This window comes from Ovis aries, chromosome X (genome assembly GCF_016772045.2).
Source record: "Ovis aries strain OAR_USU_Benz2616 breed Rambouillet chromosome X, ARS-UI_Ramb_v3.0, whole genome shotgun sequence".
Classification (NCBI taxonomy): Eukaryota; Metazoa; Chordata; class Mammalia; order Artiodactyla; family Bovidae; genus Ovis; species Ovis aries.
Genome location: NC_056080.1, coordinates 18,464,447 through 18,483,648, shown reverse-complemented (window position 1 = coordinate 18,483,648; position 19,202 = coordinate 18,464,447). Strand labels below are relative to the sequence as shown.

The window sequence follows — 19,202 nt, the reverse complement described above, 5'->3', positions numbered from 1 at the left end:
CCTATACAGAATAGATAAACAAGAAAGCCCTACTGTATATTCAGTAACCTGTGATAAACTATACAGGAAAAATGTGAAAAAGAATATATGTGTGTATAACTGAGTCATTTTTCTGTACAGCAGAAATTAAACACAACATTGTAAATCAAGTATACTTCAGGAAAATAGTTTTAAAAAAAGATTTCTTCATGTCTTTTCATGACTTGATTTAAAAAAAATACTAGAGTGGATTGCCATTTCCTTCTCCAGGGAATATTCCCAACCCAGGAATCAAACCCACATCTCCTGCATTGGCAGGTGGATTCTTTATCTCTGAGCCACTTGGGAAGCTCAGTGGAGCATGCAAGGACCTGCTGCCCTACCCAGTTTCATTCAGGGATTGGCAGTCTTTTTTGTAAAAGACCAGATAGTAAATTCTTGCCTGGAGAATCCCCATGGACAGAGGAGACTGGTGGTCCATGGGGTCGCAAAGAGTCAGACACAGCTGAGCAGTTAAGCTCAGCAGCAAATAGTAAATATTTTAGACTGTGGGCCACATACAGTCTCTGTTGCATATTCTTCTTCTTTCTAAACAATGCTTTAAAAATGTAAAAACCATCTTAGCTCTAGAGTTTAAATGAACGCTCTTCTCTTATGCACTAAGTCCCTGAGCCACTACTAATCATTACTAGCTGATGAACCCAAAAAAGCAAATGCAAGCAAATTTACCTTAAAAAAACCCCTTTATTGAGTTATATTTTACAGGTTTAAAATGTACAGTTCATGATTTTTGATAGTGATAGTTAACAGAATTGTGCAATCATCTCCATAATATCTGATCTAATCTTACAGCACTTTCATCACCCCAAAGCTTTTTTTTTTTGCAGCTTTGAGGTATAACTTATATGCAATAAAATTCACTAATTTTAAGTGAATAGTTTGAATTTTAATAAAGCTAATTTTCGTATTGTCAGAGGAAAATATTCTAAGTAATACTTCTTTTTATCACATAACCAGTAAATCTCACTTGTAAACATTTTCTCCCAAGTGACCTATACCTTTCCATTTAAGCCAGTGGCTTTTCTTTTTTTATTAATGAGTTTAATTGGAGGATAATTTATTTACAATATTGTGGTGGGTTTTGCCATACGTTGACATGAATCACCCACAGGTGCACATGTGTCTCCCCATCCTGAACCCTCCTCCCACCTTACTCCCCACCCCATCCCTCTGGGTTGTCCTAGAGCAGCAGCTTTGAGTGCCCTGCTTCATGAATCAAACTTGCATTGGTCATCTATTTTGCATATGGTAATATACATGTTTCAGTGCGATTCTCTCAAATCATCCCACCCATGCCTTCTCCCACATATTCCAAAAGTCTGTTCTTTACATCTGTGTCTCTTTTTCTGCCTTGCATATAGGATCATCATTACTTTCTAAATTCCACATGTATGCATTAATATACTGTATTGGTGGTTCTCTTTCTGATTTACTTCACTCTTTCATCCACCTCATTAGAACTGACTCAAACGTGTTCTTTTTTATAGCTGAATAATATTCCATTGTGTGTATATACCACAATTTCCTTATCCATTCATCTGCCGATGAACATCTAGGTTGCTTCCATGTCCTAGCTATTGTAAACCATGCTGCAGTGAACATTGGGGTACATGTGTCTCTTTCAATTCTGGGTTCCTTGGTGTGTATGCCCAGCAATGGGAATTCTGGGTTGTATGGCAGTTCTCTTTCCAGTTTTTTAAGGACTCTCCACACTGTCCTCCATAGTGGCTGTACCAGTTTGCATTCCCACCAGCAGTATAAGAGGGTTCCCTTTTCTCCACACCCTCTCCAGCATCTATTGTTTGTAGACTTTGTGATTGTGGCCATTCTGACCAGTGTGAGATGGTACCTCATTGGGTTTTGATTTGTATTTCTCTGATAATGAGTGATGTTGAGCATCTTTTCATGTGTTTGTTAGCCATCTGTATGTCTTCTTTGGAGAAATGTCTGTTTAGTTCTTTGGCCCACTTTTTGACTGGATCATTTATTTTTTTGGTATTGAGCTGCATGAATTGCTTGTATATTTTGGAGATTAATTCTTGGTCAGTTGCTTTGTTTGCTATTATTTTCTTCCATTCTGAAGGCTGCCTTTTCACCTTGCTTATAATTTCCTTTGTTGTGAAAAAGCTTTGAAGTTTAATTAGGTCCCATTTGTTTATTTTTGTTTTTGTTTCCATTACTCTGGGGAGTCGCAGAAGGCAATGGCAACACACTCCAGTACTCTTGCCTGGAAAATCCCATAGATGGAGCCTGGTGGGCTGCAGTCCATGGGGTCGCTAAGAGTCGGACATGACTGAGCGACTTCACTTTCACTTTTCACTTTCATGCACTGGAGAAGGAAATGGCAACCCACTCCAGTGTCCTTGCCTGGAGAATCCCGGGGCGGGGTGGGGGGGAGTCTGGTGGGCTACCATCTATGAGGTTGCACAGAGTCGGACACAACTGAAGCAACTTAGCAGCAGCAGCAGCACTCTGGTGGGGGGGGTGGGTCATAGAGGATTTTGCTGTAATTTATGTCAGAGAGTGTTCTGCCTATGTTTTCCTCTAAGAGTTTTATAGTTTCTGGTCTTACTTTTAGATCTTTAATCCATTTTGAGTAAACCAGTAGTTTTCTATTCCCCGGACCAGCAGAATCTCCATCACCTGGGAACTTGCTAGAAATAGGGCCCATCCCAGAGGAGGGCTCAGCATTCTGTGTTGTAACTAGTCTTTCAGGTAACTCTTCCTCACACTAAAGTTGGAGGACCACTGTTCTAAGCTCTATACCTGAGTGAAATTGCTAGTTCATGGAATATGAGCATGTTGAAGTTTAATGGGTACTGCCAACCCCTTCCAAACTGGTTATAAGCAGGTTGTATACCTGCTTAGCTGTGTACGGACAGTCTCTATCGTTCCACAGCCTCACCAACACTGTGAAATAACAACTTCCATTTTTTTGTGGTCATTCTGACAGGTGTGGAATGGTTATGATCTGAATTGGTATTTACTCAGTTACTATTGAGGTCGAGTATCTCAGATGGATGTCCATAGGTCATTTGAGTTTTTTGTGTTCTGTGATGTGCTATTTGGAGTCTTTTGCCTATTGAGATAAATAGTTATATTAAATAATCACAATGTATTGACAGAATTGTAGAATAAACTCAGAATTCCCAAAAAGAAAGGAACTCAGGGGAAAAAAAAGAAAGTCAGGGAAAGAATTTCAGGGAGATGATGGTCAAAGAGTACAGAATGGCCTGATCAGGGAAAAGCAAGTCATTTGCTGTGGTGAACTAATAAGATAGGCGAAGGAAAAGACATACAAGGCTAGGAGAAAGGTAGGGAGTGACTAGATGTATGTATTTTAAATTTGTTTAATCTTTTATTGACTGTTGGGCATTTGCATTATAATTAGAGTGGATTTTTTTCTTTCCTATTTTAAATTAAGCTGATATAAACATCTTAGTATATATAGCGGTTTTTTTTCTTTTAAATTATTATCTTAGAATAACACATTTAGACTGAAATTATTAGATTAAAGGAAAGTAGGCATGATTAGTTTCATAATTTCTTACATATTTTGAGGTTACCCATCATTAGGGAAATGCAAATCAAAACCACAGTGAGGTATCGTTTCACCCTCACTAGGATGACTATAGTGGAAGAGACCATAACAAATGTCAATGAAGATGTGGAAGAATTGGAACCTTCATACATTGCTGGTGGGAATGTAAAATGATGTAGCTGCTTTGGAAAACTTTGGCAGTCTCCCAAGAAATTAAACATTGAGTGATTTTATAACCCAGGAGTTCCACTCCTAGATTTATGCCCAAGAGAATTGAAAAACTGTGTCTACACAAAACTTGTATGCAAATATTCATGGTAGCATTATTCATAATAGCCCCCCAAATAGAAACAACCCAAATATCCACTGAGAGATAAATGAATCACAAGATGTGGTATACCCATAAAGTGGGATATTATTCAACCATGAAAGGATGAAGTACTGATAATAGTAAAACCCTTGAAAACATTATGCTAAAGGAAAGACGCCAATCACAAAGAATCACATATTCTAAAATTAGATTGTGGTGGTGGTTACAAATCCCTGTGAATATACTGAAAAACACTGAACTGTACACTTTAAATAGGTGAGTTGTATGATATGTGAATTGTATCTCAGTAAATGTTTTACAAAAAATAAAATGGATTAAAAAATTACCCTCTGGGAAAATTATATTTTTTCATCACAGTCAACTGTGTTTGGTGTCTCCCATACAACCTTTAGGCTTTATTATTTTTGTTCAATTTAATAGGTATGTACTCAAAACTTCTTTAATTAAATTATAAGTTCCCTCAGTAGAATGTAAGCTCCAAGAGAGCAGGAACTTTTTTCTGTTTCTCTTCACTGCTCTCTCCCTTGAACAGTGCCTGGCAAATAATATGTACTCAGTGACATTTGTTAAATGAATATATTTTTATATATTTTTTTTCTTTTGTTAAACTTTTTATTTTGTATTGGGTTATAGCTGATTAGGGCCTTCCCTGGTGGCTCAGTGGTAAAGAATCCGCTTATAATGCAGGAGACACAGAAGACACAGGTTCAGTCCCTGGGTTGAGAAGATCCCCTGGAGGAGGGCATGGCAACCCACTCCAGTATTCTTGCCAGGAAAATCCCATGGACAGAGGAGCCCAGTGGGCTGCAGTCCATAGGGTCGCAAAGAGTTGGACATGACTAAAGCGACTAAGCACGCATGCATAGCTGATTAACAAACAATGTTGTGATGGTTTCAGGTGAACAGTGAAGGGACTCAGCCATACATATACATGTATCCATTCTCCCCTAAACCCCCCTCCCATCCAGGCTGCCGCATAACATTGAGCAGAGTTTCATGTACTATATTGTAGGTCCTTATTGGTTATCCATTTTAAATACAAGCTTTGTGTGCATGTCCATCCCAAACTCCTTAACTATCCCTTCCCCCATCCCCCCCCCATTTTTATATTTTTAGTTACTAAGAAAACACTGGGCTTCCCTGGTGGCTCAGATGGTAAAGTGTCTGCCTGCAATGTGGGAGGCCTGGGTTCGATCCCTGGGTTGGGAAGATCCCCTGGAGAAGGAAATGACAACCCACTCCAGTACCCTTGCCTGGAAAATCGTGTGGACAGAGGAGCCTGGTAGGCTATAGTCCAAGGGGCCACAAAGAGTCAGACACAACTGAGAAACTGCACTTTCAGAAGAAAACACTTTCTGCTTTAGTGTCTTAATTTCATACTGCATCTGAACTAATTTTTCCTAGCCTCATTTTTTTTTTTTTTTGAAAAGAACCAATGTATAACTGAATTGAATTGAATGTGATTCTGGTGAGTGATCTGGTTCAAGTCCTTTGACCTTACATGCTTTTACTTTCTTCTGAAATTTATTATAGCAATAGTTTGCAAATATTTGACTATGAGAACTCCATTTTCAAACCTATGTTCACATAGTTATGGTTGTACTTTTTATATTAGTGATAAAACTTCATAGTGACAAGTCATTTATATTTTAACAGTGGCTATAGTATCTTCAGAAATTTGCAAAATAGAGGTTCTAATATGTGAGACATACCCTTACTCATTCTGTAGTCTGTTTTTGGTAGCTGTGTGTATTATTCATGGACCCATGGCAATAATTTTGAAAGCCATCAGGGGGTTGGGTCCAGTTAATTGGGCACTACTTAACTATAGTATCAGAACTGAGGAAGATTACTGAAATGGAGAAGGGAATGGCTTTCAGTATTCTGGCTTGGAGAATTCCATGGACTGTATAGTCCATGGGGTAGCAAAGAGTTGGACACAACTGAGCGACTTGTGCTAAAAACAACTTATGAAAGATTATACCCAAATGGGTTTTTTATAAAAATTCAGTTCCTAAATCTATCAGTTTCTTTTAAAGACTGAAATGTATTTTTAAAACCTAGTTTATATGTTTCCTAAAATTAACTTATTTAACATTATTTGTTTTAGAAAACAGAAGCAAACTAAATGTCTAATCATGCTTAAGTTTTGGTGTATTTACCTGGTGGAAGTTAGGTGATAATTGAGTATGATAATTAGGCATTGTAATTCTTATTATCTAACAATTTTAAAAGTGGGATATATCATCAAGTATTCCTAAATATTTTGACTATGATTGTATGAACGTAACTGCAGTTATATGTACGTAACCAATGGTGAAAGGTGGGGAGGAGGAGTAGTGGTTGTGTTCAGAGGAATTCTGGGGGAATGTTTCCTATTTTTGAAACACTTATTTAGTAGTTGTTGTGTGCTAGGCAGTATTCTGAGCTTTTTTCATGACTTAATTCAGGGATCATCAAACTACAATGCATTTGGCCTTTGTGGCCTAATTTTTTGTGGTCCTTGATCTACAAATGATTTTTATATTAAAAAAATTTTTAAGAAGATAATATGATGAAGACCTTATATGAACTGCAAAATCTGAAATAGTTATGCTCTGGCCTTTTACAGAAAAAACTTTCTTACCTTTGATCTAATTGATTTTATGTTTACAACATTTCAATAAGGTGGGTCCTATAAGGAAATTGAGGCACAGAGGGCTTAAGTTACTTTTTGTCAGTGGCATTCACTGTTTTTGGAGCAGGTTACAGGCCCTTTCTACAAACTTGCTAATCCTGTGTTTCTTTGCAGTGTAAAAAGAGGATAGTGGCTCACGTGTCAAAGGATGGCACGGTCACGCTCTAGATCCCCCAGGTGGAGGCACAGGTGAGCAGTCCTTAGTTAAGCAGAGTAAGCATGAGTTTGAAACATGCTTCAACAGTTTTCATTTTGTCATTTTCAAGACCAAATTATAATGTGGAAGAGCTTCAGAAAGAAAAAGGAATGCAAAGAAGTAAATGGTTTGAACATGGAGGGCCTCACAGAGGTCATTTGTTTCACCCTTTTGTGGTAGGCTCTGGTGAGGTGGCACAAAAGACCCTGCCAAGCTTAGTGCCTGATTTCTGGGTGCCTTCTCAGAACCCTTTGTCACCAACTCTAAAGGGTCTGCTATCATTCCCTACTTGCAGGCTAACAGATTAGTGTGTCACAAGGCACTCTTGGATCAGAGACAAAAACCTTTACTACTCATGTGCAGCAGGCAGCTGAGCTTCCTGTTCCTGTGTTCCTGTTACCTCTTGTCTTCCCAAGTGGATCAGACAGTAAACAGTCTGCTTGCAGTGTAGGAGACCTGGGTTCGATCCCTGTGTTGGGAAGATCCCCTGGAGAAGGGAATGGCAGCCCACTCCAGTACTCTTGCCTGGGAAATTCCATGGACAGAGGAGCCTGGTGGGCCCCAGTCTATGGGGTTGCAACCAAGTAGTCACTCACAACTGAGTGACTAACACACACACACATTACCTCTAGTCCTCTGAGGGTGGGAGCTGCTGACACAGCTGAGGAACCCAAGCCCCATTAAGGACAGCAGGGAATCCTGCCCAGCCTTTTCCTTGGAGGAGACATTATCTTGTTATCCTGGACAGCAAACACATTGGCTCTCTGCCCCTTAGGGAGGCCCTGTCCCTATCTTTCCAGGGAGTTTGCCTTGAAACAGAAGCTCAGGAGGCGTGCAGAGCACTAGAGACTCATGGAGTGTCCCAATAGACTCCTTGGGTCTCTTTTGTCTCTTCAGGAGAACTGTAAATGATAGCCACTATTTCAGCAGTCTCCTTCAGAAGAAAGGGGCTCTGTGCAATAGAACCCTGATATGAGGTATAATATCAAAGCAGTACTCAATGTGAGGTAAGGATTAAAGTAAGAGATTGAGTATTTCGTCAGTCTGGAAGACCTCAGCCTCTGGCTGGCAGCTTTTCTCCTTAGCAGTAGAAAAGATGGAGTGTTCCAGGAAGTCCTCAGGGTCTTCAGTTGCATCTTCCTGTGAAGAGTTGCAGCCAGCTGAATGAGAGTCTCTGCTTCAGCTGAATAATGCACTTGCCAGTGCATCTAGTTTGGTGACTCTAGAGGGAGAGATTGTCAAATCCAGTGTATAAGTCCCGGTATGTACATGAGGAAGATAAATCAGCCTCCTTTCTTGTAGGAAGAACCCAGACATGTCACCAAATGGAAAGAGTTTTACTCATGGTTGTTTCAACTCCGTGGCAGCTGCTGCAGAGGGGGTGATAACAAAAACTGCAAAGATAGCTGCTGCATTGGTTAGAAGACATTAAACTCTCAGGAAGTTGGGAGATTGGATAAGTCAGATGGGAGGAAAGGTCCCCAGGTGCAAATTTGAACCAGATGGTAGTACTTCTCTCTCTTAACCTTAAGACTGGTTACTCAGGCTGGTTTCCTCAGATACAGAAGCCTTCCTCCTCAGTTGGAATGAAAGGTTCCATGTTGGCAGTGCTCAGGTGTTAGAGAAAGTAGTTACAGAAAGGACATGCTGTCCCTGGAGATCATTAAAGCTGCACTAAAGCACACATTCACAGAATTAAAAACTATGATTCAACAGCACTTCCTTCATTTTATATATAAGGGGACAGGTCTGGGACATAAAACTTATTTATGTCAATAGTAATAACTGGAGGGACTAAGCATGAGGTCCACTTCTTAAGGTCTTCTTCCTCCCACCACCTCCACATGCTGTTTAAAGATGTAGTTTTTGCTACTTGATATAACCTTAGTAGAGAGAATAGACAATCAGTTAGGAAAACTGTGAGATCAGTTTGGGGTCTGAGTTTGGATTTGATATGCAACATAAACTCTTAGAATCTATTTTGATTTCAGAGATTATGTTCGGTTTTCCAGAGATTCTCCTGCACACTTCATTGTGTGAATCTAACCCTCTTTCTCCTTATTTCTTACTTGACCATGGAACCTGACGTAAGCTTTTGTTGACAGGCCCTTTTGCCAGAACTTTGCTGTCAGCAGTCTTCCAAAATGGATCCTGCTGCGTACCTAAGCTGGTCCTCCTCCAGTAGTATGGCTGTGCTCAGCTCATTTTGATATGTACATGGGGTACATTAGTTCAGGTGAAAAGAGTATGCATGTTGAATTGGGCAGAAGCATAGTCAGGCTCCCAAGTGAACAATTTAGAATACGGATACCAAATACTGATGAATCTGGGTGGAAGAGGCAGGGGAAAGCAAACGTTTTATTTGGATAAGTCACTGTAAGACCAACTTAGTGTATTGTCTTTGAATGGACTAAACTTTTCTGTATTTGTTTACATAGGTCTTTAACACCAGTGCCTAGAAGTTCTGAACACTACAAGCAAAGATATGAGCATTATGGCTACGACTATAGGAAGGATCCAAAAAGACACATCACTTGGAGAATGGACAATGAGAAATATGGACAGAGTAAACCAAGGATTTCTTCTCGTGAAAATATATATTACCGATCTTACGAGCATAGATCACCTTCCCCAAACATAAGAGGAAACTCTTCAGAAAAGTTTTATACTTATAAGCCTCCCCAAGTATATTTACCAGAAAGAGGAGATGATAGTAACAGAAGAGCTCAATATGTGCCCAGACACTCAGAAGGTATATTCTACAAAGAGCACCAGAGGAGTTGTTATCCCCAGAAAGCACAAGGAAGGTATATTCCTGATGACCGCAGAAATAGAAGAAGTGAAAAAGGAGGGACACCACCTGTGAGATCAACAACAGATTCTTTTAGATTCGAAGGATATTGGCATGAAGATGAACCGAGGCACCAGAGGATACAAGATGAAAAATACTCTCAGTCACTTAGAAGAGGCCCTGAAGATTTTGAGAAAAGGAGCTCTTTTCAGAAGAGGTATAGAAAAACATTAAACTAGCATAATTTGATATAAAGCCTCAAATGAAAAAGTCTGTTTACTTTATGGTTAAAGATAACCTTGAAAAGCTTTTGTCTAAAAGATCAAAAGCATTGTAGTGTAGTTTTGGTCTACTGATAGTAGTGAAGTGTTTATTTTTAGAGTAAATCATGTAGATGGCTAGAATATATTTTTTTAAAAGATGCTATTTTCTTTAAGTACCTTGTGCATCTATGAGCTGGCTTAAGGGATTGTAGGTTAACTTTCCACTACATTTTGCATTTAAAGCCATGCTGCCCAACATTCCACACATATAAATTCTCACTTTCTTCTCTCTAGTGCAAATGTAAACTGTTTTATGTCAACACAGGTATCCTGAGGATCATGATTTCAGAAAATATGGACACACATCAAAAAGACCTCACGATGTGGAGAGGTATGAAAACAGAGAGCCTGTCAGGAGCCTGCAGTGGAAATCCAGGCATTTTTCTGCTCCTTACCAAGAGAAGAAAGATCAGCGGAACCTTGAAACCCAGACTCATCGATATGCTCCAAGGGAATTCCCAGAGACCAGTTCAGCAGCCAAGGTATCCTGTGATTCTCGCCACAGATATCGAAAGACCTCAGATGGCGACAAGGACTTTTATGATGGAAGAGCTCAGAGGTACCCTAAGGAGGAAGATAGAAAATTGGGTTCTCAAAAAGGCCCTGTGAATAGAGAGTCCAGTTGTTCTCATGCTGGAAGAGGGAGAGAGACTGAAGGTGGGCAAGTCAGAGAATCTTCTAAGCCATCAAAGAAAGACTGTGCTGCCTTAACCCACTTAGATAAAAGCGATGTTGATTCGAGATCCTGTAAGGACACACGGAAGGACAAAATAAAGAAAGAAAGAGCTGGCAGTAAAGACAGCAACTCTTCCTGTAACCAACTTGATAATAGTGATTCCGACTTGAAGCCTTCATCTGTCTTTCTTAGGAAGAAGTCACTCACAGTTAAAGTAGATGTGAAGCAAGCACAGAATAGATCTAGGTATTGTCTTCATTTTTTCTTAATGATGTGTAATAACTGTTTCTGCCACCTTTATTTTAGCTTTGAAAATAGAGTTCATAGTGTGTTTAGAGTTCATCAAGTGAGGGGGTGGGGATTGCCAGATTTTTCAAAAAAGCCCTGTAATGGGAATTAATCCCATGACTTAGTAATACAGGATGATGTCATGTTTATTTCCGTGTTTGTATCTCAAGATGCTTTTGGGGTGCAGGGCATTCTATGGAGTTGGTCCTCTTCATGAATTTACATATTTTTATGTTTCCACATTTTCTATACCCACAAATAGGCCAGGTCATATTCAAGGAGACCTATTCCTTGCTCAATTTCTCAAAGCCTGTTTTCCCTGTTGCATGTAATTCAGAGAACTTTTGGCCTGGAAGGGACCTTTCAGCAGGCCCTGATATTACAGAGAAAGACTGTGAGGCTGTGAGAGATGAAGTGACTTAGATCTGAGTCCGTGCCTGTGGCTCAAATCTATATGTCCCCTTGTGTCTCAAGGAGGTGGATGACTTAACATGGTTCTTGCTACCATCTCAAAAGGAGTGGAGCTCAACCAACTAGCTTCTCCTAGGTAGAGGAATTAGGCTAGAGTCTAGAGAGAGGCCAATTTGTAAGACATTTGGTTTAGCGCTTAATGAGACTTTAACAAAAAAGACTACTTTCGTAATAGGTTTTATTCCTCTAAAGTGGATTGCATGCTTTGTTCTATTACCTCTGTTTATGGATTCTGAGAATAATAAGGCACTGACACTTGGATGCATCAGCTAGTCTGTTTGTTATCTTAATACACTACCAGTATGTGAGTTAAAAAGTGATGGACCGTGTTGATTTGATGCATTTATGTTCACAGTTGACTCGTATCTGTATTTGAAAAAAAAAACTAGAGGGAAAAAAATCCAAGGTTAGAATGTAAAAGTGAGGGTGGTAAACCCATAGTCTTTTTTTTTTTAATACATTTGTTTCTTTCTTTAAAGTTAGATTTGACTGTCCTTTTCCTGATATTTTTTTACATTCATTATACTTACAAAAATATCTCAAAATATACATATGCATATTTATATGTACACAGAAAGAATTTATATATATGATTATATTAGAAGAAGTTGGACAAATAGAAGGGAGGGGGGAAATCACCCATAATCCTACTACCTTAGGACCATTTTATTAATATTTTGATACAGCTTTTTGGGGCTACTTTTCTATATGGCTGTCATAACCGTATATAACCATATATATGATTGTCATAACCCACTCCAGTAATCTTGCCTGGGAAATGCCACGGACAAAGGAGCCTGGTGGGCTACAGTCCATGGGGTCGCAAAAGAGTCAGACATGACTTAGTGACTAAACAGCAACATTCTATTTTATATAATATATCTTAAGTCACTTTGTGCTTTATTTCCTACTAGTTCTTAATCTTAAGAATATAAAGGCTCTGCTGCTGCTGCTGCTAAGTCGCTTCAGTCGTGTCTGACTCTGTGCGACCCCACAGACGGCAGCCCACCAGGCTCCCCTATCCCTGGAATTCTCCAGGCAAGAACACTGGAGTGGGTTGCCATTTCCTTCTCCAATGCATGAAAGTGAAAAGTGAAAGTGAAGTAGCTTCAGTCATGTCCGACTCTTAGCGACCCCATGGACTGCAGCCCACCAGGCTCCTCCGTCCATGGGATTTTCCAGGCAAGAGTACTGGAGTGGGGTGCCATTGCCTTCTCCATAACGGCTCTACTAGTTCTTAATCTTAAGAGTATAAAGGCTACTCTGAGCATCAAGTTTAAGGATCTTACCTTAAGATTTTTCTCTTTCTAACCTTATATTATGAAAATGTTCAAACATATAGAAAAGTTGAAACATAATTGAAACACAATTGAAACATAATTGAAAGTTGAAACAAAACATACAAACATATATAGGTGTACAGTCGACACCTATATACCCACCTAGAGTCTACAATTAACATTTTACTATACTTCTGTAATCACATCTGTTCATCTATCATTCCATCTTAATTTTTCACTGCATTTCAAAGTGAAATACAGAAGATACAAGTACACTCACCTTTATATATTTCAGTATTTAATATTTGTTTACAGTTTTTTTTTCTTTTGAGGTAAAATTACATGCAATCAAATCACAAAAATCTTGAATTTTTACATAAAAGTACAATCACAAAAACTTTGAATTTTAAAATAATAGTAAAAGTAATTTTAAAATAAAAGTTAAAATCTTGAATTTTTAAATATTTAATAAAGAAATGTTTTATTCTTAAATTAGAATTAATAAGTTGGCTGTAACATTTTTAAAGAATGCTAGAAGTAACAATTTTGAAGAATTTTATTTTAGTAGACCTCATTAGAGATGCTGAACACTGTTAATTTTATAACGATGTTGAGAAATAGAAGCTCGATCTTCATCATGTGTCACAAAAATGAGCTTCCTAAAATTGAGGCTGCTGTACCTTTGTTTTGAATTAATAAACTCTCCTTTTGTGAATTTCATGGCCCATTAAGTGGGACCTGTCAGTACATGTTTGAATTACCTGACAAGGACCTATGGAATGGTTTGTGTAATAAAGAGCTTTACTGTAAGTTCTTTCTAAAGACTTGAAGAATTTTGGTTCTTCATTTTATACATTTGTTTAAAATGTATAAATGGTGGTTCATTTTATACATTCGTTTCCTTTCTTAGCTTGGGTCAGGTTTTAATACATGTTCTTTGAGTTATCAGTGCAGTTGAAAACATACAGTTGTCACTTAGTGATTTTTATTAATAAATATATGCATCTTTTCAGTATGGCAGTGCATCATAATCAGCAAAAATCTTTCTCTCTGATTATAATTATTAACTGATGAATGAATGTGTAAGAATTTTGTGGGGTTGAATTTAGTTATGTGTGAACTGATGAAGTGTCCATAAAACAAAGGTATTGATAGTTCATATCCTCAACAGCCATGTTCTCAACTCCCAACATAAATTAGATTTCCTTCTGCTTAATAAAACTGAAATAATCATAGAGTGCAGATAGGTTATTTGTTGGTTAAAATCTAGAGTATACACTTTTTTTGGAGATACTAATAAGGCAGTTCATTTTATACGTTCATTTACTTTCTTAGCTTGGGTCTGGTTTTGATACATTTTCTTCCAGTTATCAGTGCAGTTGAAACCTAGTGATTTTTCTAGGTATTAGTTTGTATCTAGAATAGCAGTAGGTGACACTTCTTGAATGTTCAGTGCATAGTTAATACTTCTGTCAACATAGAAGTAACAATTTTGAAGGATTTTATTTTAGTAGACCTCATTAGAGATGCTGAACACTGTTAATTTTATAATTTGATGTTGAGAAATAGAAGCCTAGTTGACCTAGTGATCTTCTAGTGACCTACTTTGTCAGAAACTGCATTATCAGAGGTAGAAGTTACATATGAGTCATAACTATGTTTCAGAATGAAGAGCGTCACAATATGAAAATCTGTACTAAGGTTGTTATGAACTCCAAACACTCACTGTTGTAGACATCTGAAAGTCATGGGGCAGATGAAGGGAGTTTGGGTTTACTACTGGACAGAATAGGTGAGAGGCTGAACCTTGGTCAGGCTAGGAAGTTGGTGAGAGGAGGGAAGGAGGGCATGCCAGTCTCCACAAAAGAGTAAGCTGGGGCAGGTGGGCCTGCACTGAGGCTCCTTTGACTTCCCAGGTGCTAGCACTAGGCATCTAGAATGAGAAGGTTGGCTAGTGAAGGCAACATTGGACTGACTGCCTCAACCGTATTTGCATTTAATCCTTTTATTTCCCAGTGAAGAGATACAGAGAGGGCATCCCTGACCCTACCCAGTTTTTCCCCATTCTAAAAGGGGAATGAGGTGGATGATGAGCCCCAGAAGACACTGGAGCCCTGATGCTCCGGGCAGACAGGTGCTGCTTAGGCTGGGGAAGAGTGAAAAACCACAGCTAGGATAGAAGGAAGGTAACCTAATCACACAAGCTTACCCGTGATGGGCACTTTTCAGCTGGAGGCAAAATAAGCTGGGTGGAGATATTTTTGTGATACACAAACCTGCTAACTTGCTGCTACGTATCACAAAAATCTTAAGAGTTTTTTCCTTCTAATATTTCTCATATATATTTTCTAAACTCAAAAATTAATTGAGAAAAGATTCCCTTTCATTCCTATGTTTCGCTCAGTCTTCTCTTAGTACCTCTTGGGGGTCCTAGTATAGGGAGGTAAACTTTGTTTGATGTTGGGATGCATAGGTCTTTGTTTTCCAGTAGGTCACTGCGCAGTTCCATAACATTGGGCAGGTCACCTGTCTATGCCTTTTGGGGCCCAAATTAACTGGGTGTTCCTCTAGGATCTGTGAGTCTGCTTCAGTTGGTTATGTGTTGATAACTATTGAAGCTAACTTGACAGGCTCATCATAGGATTCTCTGAACTTTTGAATATATTTGAGGTTTTCTCTTATAAAAAATGAAAAAATTTAAATTTATCTAAATTAAGTTAAAATTTTTTGAAGTAAGCCAAGAAAGTTAAAAAACAAAAATTGATCTCAGAATTTTTAAATCTGTCATCTTTTAAGGTGAAACTCATCATTTCATATTGTGCCAGTCATTTTTCATTTTATCATTTTTTTATACAGCATATATTTTTTTGAGGACCTACCCTGTGAGACAATCTGTTAAGGTGCCCTGGGACTATGGATCCACATAGGATTAGGTTTCTTCTCCCCTGGTCTTAGAGGCAAGAAGATAATGTTGGTAATACCATGGCACAGTGGAGTGATGTGTGAGGTGGTGTATGATATGTGATTCGGATGATCCCAAGCTGGGGGATTCAGGGAAGGCTTCTTTCAGGAGTTGACATGTGAGCTAGGCTTTGAAGGTTGGTGTGTTTTAGACATGTGGAGATGAGATGAAAGACCTTTTATATTTATAGGTTAACAAAGGCAGAAAACACACCCAGGAACTTTGAGCTGTGCCATTCTGAGCAGTCTAGGGAAAGGAAATAGAAGGGCAGGAGGTGTGAAAGTAAGACCACCACACTGCCAGCCTGATGTAACAGGATTAGCTTCTGGGAGAGGGCTCAGTTTTGGCCACCTTCTATCAGATGTCTTGAAAGGGCACTGAGGTTGACAAGGCCAGTCACGGGACTTTTGTGAAAAAAAGTAATAATGAGATGTTGAATTAAGGGAGTAGCAGTCTCTCTAATCCATTTCCCTCAACTCCAAAAATTCTAAATGTGTTCTTAGGAAGACAGGAACAAACTTATGATTCAGAAAGTGCTTTGTGATAGTTATTAGCTAGAATAAAACTGAGAAAGGAAAACTTTACATGTGTCATATGAATTTTGTTACCTATTATAAACTTCCAGAGAGCAGGAGATTATCCGTTGATTTTGGTGGTTCGGTTTTTGTTATTGTTGTTTTGCCAGGCAGTTGGTTTTTTAACTGTGGAGAAGAGGAATTAAGTTTTAATATAGTTTTTTTTTTAATGTTTTGTTAGTTGTTATGCGTGGCACTCAGATGAACATCAGGCGAAATATCCTAAATAGAGAAGGAAAACCAGGGTGAAGTTGGGGGAGGGAACAGAGAACCCAGAAGATTTAATAGAATACAGGTGATGGCTATATTTTAATTTTTAAAAGTGTCTAAAATGCATCTCAAATGAGAACATTTGGTCTTTCCAGTTTAACTACTTGTTTTGGGGATATTTTGTGAAATTGTAAACTTGTTGATCAGTAATGTCATGGGAAATACTAAAATATAAACGAAGGGGTGATTAAATTTGCAAATGAAACTACCTAGAACATTTTGCATTTTGAAGTCTCCAGAAGTTTTTCCTTATAGCAAAAGTATAGTTATTTTTAAAAAACAAAATTTCAGGTTATATTCTTTTCATGTATATTTTCTAGAAAGATGGTCACTTTTATATTTTTTATTAAAAATCTTATGGGATATATCTAGAGAAAAATTTTAAACTGGTAAATATCAAGAATTAAGTATAGCTTCAAAGTATACCACAGTATTCCTATGAATTGAGAGTTGGACTTGGGAGTGGGGAGATAAGAGTTATGACAGTAATCATAAATTACAAGTAAATTTTAATAATTATCTGGTGAAAAACTGGAAGCCTTTATCAGCTGGTTTTGTCTTGGGGGAAACTGAGACAGCAGTGAAAACCATTGTCAACTGATTTTCCCTTATAGATCATTTTTATAATTCTATTTAAACACCTTATTTTTCTCCTGTAAAAAAAAAATGTAAAGCTGTTTTGGGGGTATGGAAGAGCTTTTTGTACCATTAAACCCCTTTGAACAGAAAGCATATGTAATTCTTTTTTTAAATTTATTTTTTATTTAAATTTATTTATTTTAATTGGAGGCTAATTACTTTGTTAGTAGGGGTTGTTACAGGGCCATTCTAGCTTTTAACATTTATCACTAAATGTCTTTTACTAGTTATCAGATATAGAATGAGAAGCTTGGAACAAATTAGGAGGAGAAATGGGCCCTCTAAAGGTCTTTCTGATTAGTCAAGGAAACCACAGCAGTGGCATCAACCTGTGGCGTAGTCACTCATCCATGTTTCTGCCGTGGCAGGGAGTCATCTCAACAGGGCTGATTTAAGAGGGAGCATGAAAAATCAGATGGAAGGTTTTCCTCTGAGAAGTTGAAAATAAGCACTTAAAACCATCTTGCTAGAAGAGTTAAAATTTTCAGTTAAGAATATCTTTAAGCCCTTCATAACCTTGGAGCAGTTTTAGATATATGGCTATTAAGTGACGTCAGTAAATAAATATGTGCATGTGTACACCCACAGCCCCAAATGTATCCATCTGATTGATTTTTGTTGTATGAAGAGATATTTTTTTTAGTGGTGCTGCTATTATTTAAAACATATTTCAGGGCTCTCTTTTGGATTTATCTTCGGATTCTGAAACATCATCATAAAACACCCTAGCAGTTGTAAATCTCAGTTCTTTGAATAATGAACTTATTTTTTAGGAAGAGCCAGAAGCTATTCAGAGTTAAATGCAGAGGAGTGAGATGGGTATAAGCTGGTTAGTGCTGTTTTGGGTCCAACATGAGGAATAAATATAAATAATGAGGCATTTTCTTTTCTGATGCATAAACTGCCTACAGATGAAGAATTTGAGTGGTTTTAAGCAGGAGTAGCATTCTTAGAATAAAGTATACTTTCCCATTATGACATTTGGAAGGATTACATGCAAATGAATGCTTAACCTCGGGGATGAAAAGCAAAACAAATGACATCTATTGTCTCAGTATCATGACACCTTCTGCATAGAGGTATTACAAAGATTAATATTTGTAAGCTCTGAGCCCCTTTGTTTGGCATGAATAATTGTTATATGTCATAATCATGAATTTATAATGGTACTTGAGGGTCAGGAAAGTGCTTAATGAAAGTTATAAAGATTCAGAAAGTATTAAAATGGTAAGATGGTTGGGGTTATATTATAAATGGTAGTATATCCTTAAGGATATATTTTAGGGTGAACAGTATCATTGCTTCTCATGATCATAACTTTGCTAACAACTAAGGCTATTTTCTGAGAGTTCAGTGAGACTTTGTAAGTGATTAAGCTAAACAGAATTTGATTTCAAAATACTAGTCTCAGCTCATTACTGACATAGAAGTTTAGGATTTTTATGAAGTCAGAAACATTATTATGTTTGATATCAGCTTGTAAAGAATGGTAGTATTTCAAGATAGTGTCAGCTTGCTGGCTTTATAGTTATATGGACATTTGGGAGTAGAAAATAATCTGATTATATTTTGCATATTGAGTGTCTTCAATGCCATGCTGTATTTTTTGAAGTAAAAATTGTTTAGCTTAGAATTTTGAAGATTTTATTATTAAAGTGGCAAATATTTGATGATCTCTGATTTGAAAAGGAGAACTCAAAACTGTGTGCCTATAGCTATTTTCTCCTGCTCATTATTGTACATGTTTATGGCATACAATTTAGTGCCTTAATTATAAGAAAAAATAAACATTTTTAGTTTTATAGTTATCTTGATTAATTTTAATAAGTTATTTTCTCAGTGAATAGTCTCAAATTTAGTTAAACATTTACAAATTATTCTAGGGTTGCTTCTAGCTATTCCACAGAGAGACAGATGTCACATGATTTGGTTGCTGTTGGCAGGAAAAGTGAAAAGTTTCATCCAGTGTTTGAACATCTTGACTCAACTCAGAATACTGAAAACAAACCTACAGGAGAATTTGCTCAGCAAATCATAACTATAATCCATCAAGTTAAAGGTTGGTATATTTCGCACATACATTAGGGATAACGCAAAAATAATGTACTGACTTTTCACGAGATATAGGTAAATATCTGATATT

The 19,202-nt window shown here is 37.7% G+C and overlaps 1 protein-coding gene across 14 annotated transcripts in view; it reads left to right on the top strand.

The window, feature by feature from the left end:
* Positions 1–19,202, top strand: part of BCLAF3 (BCLAF1 and THRAP3 family member 3) — a 56,212-nt gene that overhangs the window by 8,017 nt on the left and 28,993 nt on the right. For 8 of the 14 annotated variants that reach the window (XM_015104820.4, XM_015104824.4, XM_015104819.4 and 5 more), the window contains 4 exons: positions 6,703–6,777; positions 9,223–9,792; positions 10,164–10,820; positions 18,943–19,118. In XM_015104820.4, the coding sequence (XP_014960306.1) occupies positions 6,737–6,777; positions 9,223–9,792; positions 10,164–10,820; positions 18,943–19,118 (1,444 nt within the window). In that variant the 5' untranslated portion in view covers positions 6,703–6,736. The remainder of the gene's footprint in view (positions 1–6,702; positions 6,778–9,222; positions 9,793–10,163; positions 10,821–18,942; positions 19,119–19,202) is intronic. The other 6 variants (XM_042242538.2, XM_015104822.4, XM_060407731.1 and 3 more) reach the window with 2 other exon arrangements.